This window comes from Palaemon carinicauda, chromosome 5 (genome assembly GCF_036898095.1).
Source record: "Palaemon carinicauda isolate YSFRI2023 chromosome 5, ASM3689809v2, whole genome shotgun sequence".
Lineage (NCBI taxonomy): Eukaryota > Metazoa > Arthropoda > Malacostraca > Decapoda > Palaemonidae > Palaemon > Palaemon carinicauda.
The window spans coordinates 182,821,305-182,831,154 of NC_090729.1; the positions used below are offsets into that span (position 1 = coordinate 182,821,305).

At 34.2% G+C, this 9,850-nt stretch overlaps 1 protein-coding gene across 1 annotated transcript in view; it reads left to right on the forward strand.

The window, feature by feature from the left end:
* TM9SF2 (transmembrane 9 superfamily protein member 2) overlaps positions 1-6,021 on the forward strand; it is a 40,151-nt gene extending 34,130 nt beyond the window's left edge. Inside the window, exons 12-15 of the mRNA XM_068374429.1 lie at positions 592-855; positions 1,050-1,221; positions 1,767-1,884; positions 4,458-6,021. Coding sequence (XP_068230530.1) covers positions 592-855; positions 1,050-1,221; positions 1,767-1,834 — 504 coding nt within the window. The 3' untranslated portion in view covers positions 1,835-1,884; positions 4,458-6,021. The remainder of the gene's footprint in view (positions 1-591; positions 856-1,049; positions 1,222-1,766; positions 1,885-4,457) is intronic.
* The last annotated feature ends 3,829 nt before the right edge of the window (positions 6,022-9,850 follow it).

The following is a 9,850-nucleotide window of genomic DNA, read 5'->3' on the forward strand; positions in this document are numbered from 1 at the left end:
TCATAAGGCTCAACACTACTCAGTAGTCCAGAACTTTTATTCTAGCTGTGAGCAGATTGTGGAATAATCTTCCATATCAAACTGTTAAATCCGTGGAACTTAAAAAGTTCAAACTTGCCGTGAATGTTTTTGTGTTGAACAGGCTGACATAAGTCTCTTTTTATAGTTTATATATGAAAGATCTCTTTTAATGTTGTTACTGTTTTTAGAATATTTAATTTTTATTGTTCATTACTTGTAGTATATTTATTTCCTTTCCTCACTGGGCTATTTTTCCCTGTTGGTGAGCCCCTGGGCTTATTGCATCATGCTTTTCTAACTATGGTTGTTGTTTAGCTGGTAATAATATGAATGTCCTAGGGTTAAGGTCAAATTGGCTGCTCAGGGGCCTGCAGAGTGGACTCCCCTGCCAGATACTACCACCTCCTCATAACAAATTTTATCATCCGTTTTCAAGCTTCGCTGAAATCATGCCCTTATTAAAGGACTCTGGTTTGTACATTTAGGAAAACTACAAATTACTTTTAAAATTTAATATTTTAATATTAAATGTGCATAACTTAATTTTTTTTATTATTTTTCTGTTATCAGTGTCTAGAGAATCCAGTCCGTACCAACCAAATTCCCAGGCAGATTCCCGAGCAGAGTGTTTACACCCAGCCACTGCCAGGCATCATCATGGGAGGTGTGCTGCCGTTTGGCTGCATTTTCATCCAGCTCTTCTTCATCCTAAATTCCATCTGGTCTTCACAAACCTACTACATGTTTGGCTTCTTGTTTCTGGTGTTCCTTATTTTAGTCATCACTTGCTCAGAAACCACAGTTTTATTGTGCTACTTCCATTTGTGTGCTGAGGTAAGTACAGTATTTTTTCATGAAAATAGTTTTTATCATATATTGGGATATCGTATGTGTGTTTTATAATAGATAAGTACCCCTTACTTCCAATAGATTTGATTTTAATAAACAGTAATTACATAGGGGTATTGTCCAGTACTTAGTTTTATATATCCATGGATTTTGTATTTGACCTTAAATTCTTCTTACAGGATTATCACTGGTGGTGGCGTAGCTTCTTGACATCAGGATTTACAGCTTTCTACTTGTTCGTTTACTGTGTCCATTATTTCGAAACAAAATTAAATATAGAAGGCGGTATATCGACTATGCTGTATTTCGGATACACTACGATCATGGTCTTCCTCTTCTTCCTTCTTACAGGTAAGCCTTCTGGATTTATATATAGCTCTAATTGTTGATTATAATTTTATCATATCCCACTCATTAGGTTTCTCTGTGGAAGTGTGCTGTTATAAAATTATTTTTTCCCTGTAGACCGTACTAAAAATATCAGGTAGCTTCCATAGGTGTATCTATTGATGTGTGCTGTTATAAAATCAAGAATTTGGATATGATTTTATTCCTGTAGACAGGTCCCCAGCTGCTCTCTTTTTTTTTTTTTCTTACCTTGTCCAACAACTTGACTTTGCTCCAGTTTTGCTCTCACATTCAGGAAAAAAAAGTCTTTTTAATTAGTTGTAATGTGTACTGCTGACATCAAATAATTAAGTTTTGATAGCTTTTAATAGACTGTAGTTGGTGAGTTATTGTCTTCAATACTGTCTGATTTCTTTTGCAACAGAAATCAGAACTATAATTTGCGCAGGTAGTTTTAGGTATGTCCTGAGAAGAGCCTAGAAACCCTTCCTACCTGCATACCAAATTCAAGGTTTTTTGGTCTATTTATAATTTTTTCTTCTTTTCAGGAACTATTGGATTCGTGGCATGTTTCTGGTTTGTTCGTAAAATATACAGCGTTGTTAAAGTTGATTAAGCGCCAGCATATGCTTTTATTCCAGTAGCTAAAATAAAGTTATTTTATAGGTAAGTAAAAGTTTTGTGTACACTATTATTTTTTAGATATCGTAGTGCGTAAAATCCTCTATTGTTAAAAGCTTTCAAGTATAACTATAGGAACTTCATATGATACCTCTAAAATTGAGTGGGAACTGTTTCTATGAGTATTAGTTTCCAGTGTTATAATTTCCTAATTGTAGATTTTCTCCCTTAAGCCTCCAAAAACAAGTAGTTTTAGTACACTCATTTTAGGGTTTTACAATAGGTCAGTCAGACATAAAAAAGTGAAAAGGATTAATAGGGGAAAGGCACTTCACCATACGTAACTTGAAATTTAATTAACTGGGTTTGGGACCTCTTACTCAACTGATCTTGGCATAAAAGCTATTTGAGTTAAGAAATATTTTTAAAAAATTCTCATAGGTAAATAGACTACCTTTTCTTTGATATATAGTTTTACATATTTATTTTAATATCTTATACAGTACGAGTATTTGATAAAAGAAAAAGAAGAATACTGGACGCGCGTTACATCTGAACAAAGTAAAAAATAGCTGGATGTAGAGTACTGTACTTCTTGTGGGGCTCAGAGGATTTTAACTGTTTGCATGAAATAAAACAAGAAAATTACCGTAGTTCTCTTAGTCTCTACTTAGTGTTTAAGTAATAGATATTTAGTGTTTTGTATTCACGTAGAGAAATGTAGTTAGTGAACAATTAACCTTGGAATCTTTTCCCTAGTCTGTATCACAAGGCATCAAAAAGCATCAGTAATAGTTATATATTAGTCTTATTTTATAATTGTTAAAGAGAAATATCTTGATTTTTGACCCCTTTGATGAACAAATCGTACGTCTGAATTTCGTTTGTAAAGAAAGTGGTATAATGCTGATGTTGGTGTCATTTCAAAGCTGAATAGCTTATCAACATATCACATGCTTGAGGGACTAATTCTGAGTAACCAAATTCCCCATATCTTGACCTACTTATGTTAAGCATTTTATAAGTCCCACAGAATTCCATATAAGTTGTACATTAGCTTGAAATAGGTTAAACTTTACATATATCATTGAATATAAAAGATTTATTCGTTAAATGTATAAATTCTTAAAAGAAAATAGAGCCAAAACCAAAAATATTTTAATTTTAATGGTAATAGTTTTTAGAATAATTTCCTTTTGCCTCGTTAGAATTATGCAGTTGAGAAAAGTGTAGGACACTGCCATCATACATGAAAGGGTTTACTAAGATTATCAGTTCTTTGAACACGTTATTTGTGGTTTTGATCAGTAGAGAATTGATAAAACTGGTACTTTTTCGTAGTTTCTGCAAGTCTGAAGTTAGTTTGATATGTGAGGTGTTTTTCAGTCAACAAAAGTTTATTTATGTTTATTGAACTAAAGTGTAGTGCCAGATTATACTTTATTGTTTGGTTCCTACTCTATTTAATAACATTGTTCCTTAGTAAACAATAATTTTAGCCTAGTGAGGAAAGGAAATAAATAAACGATATGAGAAAAAATTAACAATAAAATATTTTAAAAACAGTTACGTAGTGGATTAAGCGTTAGATGTAGGGGAGTCACGTGATTGAGCAAATTTTTTTAGATACAGTAGTTTTTGGATAAAATTTTCTGGCCAAGTTTATACAACTCATATTTCATCATGACCATACTCTCTGCCAACATATCCTCCACAAAGATATAGGATATAGGTTTTCCTTGATCATCTACTAAGACCTGCATCGCCCTACCCAGGTCATTAGGGTCTTGACAGGAGTCATCAATTTCACTCCTGTAAAGGACCAAAATGCTTGGACATATCCCGAGATAATAAATCAGCCAGTTTGGTTTTGGGAACTTCCTCCTGTGGATCATTCTCAAATTAAAGGACGAGGCTTTGTATTTGTGTAGGAATAAATCGAAAATTTTGTATTTTTTTTTTTTTAAGTACACAAACCCTAGTCTTTCAAGTTTTGCTTCCTGTCTCAACTACCCTGTAAGGCCTAGGCTGGAGGTCAAAGTGATCGCTCGGCGGTGACTACTCTCCCCCTCATTAAAGCTTTAATAGCTGTGTCCATCTTTGCTGAAAGTTTACTCCCTTTTTAAGGATTGGGTTTGTATAGTTTGGAAAAGGGATTTTTAATTTTTTCCTTAATCTTTGGCTTTGGAATTGGTCCAAAATATGCTTTATTCTTTTTTATATAAGGATATTCTCACAAGCACAGAAACTTAAAATATATGTATGGAATTCTGTATAGTAACCAAATGCAGCTCTATATTCAAGCTGTATTAAGTTATTGTTACTTTTCTATTCGTAGAGTTTGTTTTTGTACTTACGAAACCATTTTTCTCACAAATAATCACTTAATGGCATATTGTAAATACATTGGAAAATTTCCTTTTTATCCTTTATGTAATTTAGTCTCATTTTTACACAGCATTTTGAACAAAAAATCCCATGAATAAAGAGAGCCACCCAGTTGTTTATTTTACTAGCACGCTACTATTTGGTACTTACACATAGGTTATATTTAAGAGATCAAAACCATTTGGTTTGTTCTCTGTCAAACTAACATCCAATTTCTGTTACTTTTTCAGAGAAGTGTAAATGCAGTAAGTAACTAATCGACAACCACTGACAGGGCATTACGTTAGCGCATTAGGTTATGCAGGTACAGAGTACTCGGTGAATTACGATGAAAATTAATATCCTCTTTGGCTTGAGTAATAGTGGTAAAAGGTTCTATATATATATATGTATCAAACAGGCCATTTTGTGTATAATAGAGATGTTTTGATAAAGCTTGTCCATAATGCAATGTAAACTGTGTGATATTTTCTCAAGCTTCTCTACATTTGTAGACTTCTCTTGGATTGTGTTTGCGAGAGAACCATAAAGTATTCATTGGGAGCAGAGTACCTCTCTCTCTCTTTCTCTACTCTCATCACTTATTACATAAAGGCAGTTATGTTTCCAGTGGCAAGGACAAGGCAGTTTCTAGTGTGGAAATTAACTGCATTCATTCTCAGAGGTGCTACAACTGGCGAAAGAAAGTGTGGCATTCATATGTTGTATTTAATACCCTGAAGAAGTCTTTGGGATGTCTTGTATTAGAAACAATGTTATGAATCAAAGTACTGTAGGTCTAGGCTGTCTTATATAGATACTACTGTTTTCACATCAGTAATTTCTTTTTTCATTCACATGGAAGTTACTTCTAAGTAACAGAAGTTTATTTTGTCTTCATTTTCATGGAAGTTACTTTAGAGTAACAAGTTTTTTGTTCAAATACTGGAATCTTGCAGTAAAATCATTAAATCCTCGTGAATTTGCAAGTAAATAACTGAAATGATGGGTAATCTCTCCTTAATTAGCCTATTGTTACTGTTTATTTCCTTTACAACTGCAAGAAAGTTACAGTTGAGATAAATAGTAAATCTTAACATCTACGAACTTATCATTTTTCATCGTATGGTTTACAATGACCGTAATTTTCTCTTACTACCCTGTTATGTATATAACATATAATGATGATTTATGGCTTAGCTGTATTAGCTATTCCTGCCTTGTATGTTTGCGCACATGTGTGGATGCTATATGTATTGTATTTATATATATTCCTAATGCATGACTTTGTGTGTTTGGGTGCAAGTCTGTGATTGTTTGGCAACACTAGTTGATTGTATATATATTTTTTTGAACTTTTCTGTTTTCATATCACCATCATGTGCACAAGTGTTTTGAGGAGTGACTTGGAAGTTGAACGTTTTATGTAATTTTATTTATTATATACTTTAAGGCAAAATACATGAAAAGAAAAGCAGCATTGCCTGAAATTGGCATTCCAATGTACAAATTGTTTCAGTTATCAAGTTACCCTGACTGTAATCAAATATGGTATAAGATTTCATTTTCTTAGTTAAGGAGATAGATCATTTACAAGATCTGCTTTTTCATTCCTTATTTGCCTAAATAAAGTCCATTTTGTATTTTATTTTATTTTGAATATTAGTGTATTCACCTCAAGACTCAGTCCCCTCTGCTTCTTGGTCAGTTTGGTATCAGTTGGAAGGTTATAATAAATACTAATACAGTGAAGCCTCTTTATATGATAGAGATGAAAGTCCAATGGTTTTGAAATTAAATAAATTTTTATAAAACTGTAAGCTTTTAATTTACCTATATCAACATCGGTTTACTTACCAGCTGTGAAATACATATCAAGAGTAATGTTTTAATGTCTTTCTCCCATTGCAAAGAGCAGGCTTTACCCACAAATAAAGTATCAAAGAGACATAGTTAAGCGATCTTTAACTTGAACATGACTATGTATCCGTCATGGTACAGAAGTTTTATGTCATATTAATAGTCTTATTTACTAAAATGAAAACTTATGTAGGCAAATGACATCCCCACAGTGAAGTAGATAATTTAGAAGTTCTTAAAAAGAACAAAATGTGAATGAAATTTTAAAAGCAAAACCCAGTTGTAAAAAGGTAGACTAAGTATTAAGATTCATGGCATTTTTTTTTTGCCAACCCACTTAAGTATGTCTTTGAACTTTGGGTAGAGCCGGCTATTTATTACATAAATTGTGACCAAGATTCTTGGAGAGAGTTTTTTTATAGAATCATAATATTGGGTATCAAAGCCTAAGTGGCAAGGACTGGTCTCTTAAAATGTTCTCGATACAAATATTGTACCCTAAGGTATCTAATATCTCTTTGACAGGTTTTTTCATTTACGAATACCCTACCTGATGTTGGATATCTTTAACTTTATTTATTTTATGGATTAGTGTGTGAGTGGAGCCTGGAATTCTTTGGTGGTCCAACTAATGTGAAACCATATTCGCAGTCTAAATATGAACTGTTTTGCGGTTCTGCTCGGTCTTTATTTACTAAAGGCCGGTATTACTTCGATGCATCGCCTTAAGGCCAAAATTGGAGGATTTACCTGAATCACACACCACGTCCATCCTACTAAACCTGTGCACTTGCCATATTGCAATACTTCTCTATTGCTCACCTACATTGCGTTGTTTATATTTCCATATATTAATTTATTTCGTTTTTATCACTGTTTACAGCAGTACAGTATCATGTTATTCTACTTTATCAGATGCTAAGAAACACTCGTGCAGCTAAGACTCAATTCCAATGCAGGTTTTGAAATGGCAATCATAAAAGCTTTCTTTTGCCTTTGTGTCACATTTCTGCATTTAAAGTACAATAAAGTAACTTTCAGCACGACACAATTAGACCGTCATCAAGCCAAGCATGATAAGTAAGCACATTTTTCATAGATATTCCAGTTTTATTATCTGGCTTAACTTCGTCATTTAAATCTTTAACCCGTACATGGGTTTCGCTATTTTTCATAACACAATACAACCTCGTCTCGCGTTTGGTCTCTAATTGAACTAAAGACTCAGGACAAGAACGAGCGTGTCAGATGTCACGAGATGAAGTGACATAGCCATTTTGAAGGTCCTGGATGAAAATTTGGCACTTAGTTTTATGGCAATTACACCTAAACTAATCAAGATGCAGGAATTCAGTTTACAACATGATGTTCCTCTTATTGAGTGGTGTACTTTTTTTTACCTCAAAAGGTCAATTTGAAATTTTATCTTGGTTCAAGGTCACAGGTTTCTCACCCCTGGTGGGCGCTTTGTGCATGCATCGGAAATAGCTACTCCAAAGAGTGAAATTTCAATATGGTTTACGTGTAGTGTGCGATTTTAAGACCTGTTGCTCTTCACATCTCTTCTTTAGGGCTGACGAAATATAATCCGTCACAGCACATTAGTCGTGACCTACCACGTTCCGCCAATCTACCCAAGACCAGCAACATAATATTTCATCGGCCCTGGCGCGTCGAACTGAGACACCCCATCATGATGGGTCCAGTTGTTTGGCCTCCAGTTCTGAAAATGATTGAACACATCCACCCATCATAGGCTTGACTTTTCTTTCACCACCCTCACAAGAAGATATTTCCACATGTAAAAGCATGATATCACCTACTTTTATTTCCTCTAATTTTGTATGAAAGTCGACAATCTAGTTTGTTGCCATCTCTGATGAAATGGTGACCAACATTATACACTATTGCTGATGCTTAAATTAACACATTATTGAACCTCAATGGATCATTGCCCTTGTTCTTCCAGTCTGTGTTGTTTTCTATGTAGTTACCTTAGTGTTAGCCACATTTTTCCCAATTCTCTACCTTATTTCCTTATTATTTACTTAAATTTTTTTGCATATTTTAACATTGTATTTTGAAAGATCTCTGTATTGAACCTCTGGATCATTGCCCTTATTCTTCCTGCTTTATTGTTTTCTATATATGTATGTAGTTACTGTAGTGTTAGCAAATGTTTCTCCAATTCTTTACCCTATTTCCTTATTATATGTGGTTTTTTTTGTATGATTTAACAAATTGTTTATTAGTTTTTTTCCTGTATCCATTTTCTTTCTTATCTCTCGATTATCCAAGTTGCTTATTGGTTATGGTCTGATTAAAATTTTTTGTGTAAATTTTTCAAAATTGTTCATTTTCAATTTTCAGATTTATTTTCAAGTCTTAACCCTGTACAAAGGGAAACAATTCAGGTTTGTTTCATAAAAGAAAATTATGCTGTATCTGTGAAATAACGTAAGTAATAAACGTGGTACCAGCTATTAGTCGTGTGAAATGGCTCGCAGCTAGGTGTAAAATGGAAAATGTCCCAAGTTAGATTAACCATTAAATAATAGATTTGGTCATGTAAAACTATTAGCATACCATCGAAGGTCATATGTGATTAACGACAACAAAAATTGACACGTAGTTGATAGATAAAAAGAAAGTAACTGAAATAATTAATGTTCTTGACTTTGCTTCATGGCAAGACCCAGCATCCTAAGTCAAAGGTTTTGGTACACAATGTGTTTAGGAATAGTTTTTGTATGGTCACCATGCAACTAAGTTATTTGAATGTAACATGTAAAATATTAGAGCGCTCATTATAGGAGGTTACAGTATTAAAGAGAAACTGTCATAACGATCCCTAACTAGTTAGAAATTAAGATGACCCAGGAGACAGATAATGAAAAACTAATGTACAGTTGGACACAGGGAATTGTGGCACACCTCACTCTTGAAGTGCACCCTCCCACACCTCTTGGGTTTAACCCCCGTCCTCCACCTCTGCCATCTTTACCTACCCTATCTGTTTGGTTACTTACCGCCCAGTAAGGGTGTGACAGGGTGCAATTCCTCGTGGTGTGCTGTGCCAGGAATTTATGTGACCAACTGTACTTGCTTGATATGTACAAGAAATATATATTTGAAGAGTTTTAGTTATTCTGTTTATACTCATACTTTTTAGATGTGTTAATATTTTATAATGTGAATAGGGTATTACTAACTATTACCCAAGACATTTTTTCAATACAGTATATAGACTTTTTATATCTTCTGTTAAGCAGACACAGAAGAGAAACTTGGCCGATTATTGACAGAATTTGGAAGAGTGTGTGAGAGAAGGAAGTTGAGAGTTAATGTGGGTAAGAGTAACGTTATGAGATGTACGAGAAGGGAAGGTGGTGCAAGGTTGAATGTCATGTTGAATGGAGTTACTTGAGGAGGTGGATCAGTTTAAGTACTTGGGGTCTGTTGTTGCAGCAAATGGAGTAGTGGAAGCAGATGTACGTCAGGGAGTGAATGAAGGTTGCAAAATGTTGGGGGCAGTTAGGGGAGTAGTAAAGAATAGAGGGTTGGGCATGAATGTAAAGATAGTTCTATATGAGAAACTGATTGTACCAACTGTGATGTATGGATCGGAGTTGTGGGGAATGAAAGTGATGGAGAGACAGAAATTGAATGTGTTTGAGATGAAGTGTCTAAGGAGTATGGCTGGTGTATCTCGAGTAGATAGGGTTAGGAACGAAGTGGTGAGAGTGAGAATGGGTGTAAGAAATTAGTTAGCAGCTAGAGTGGA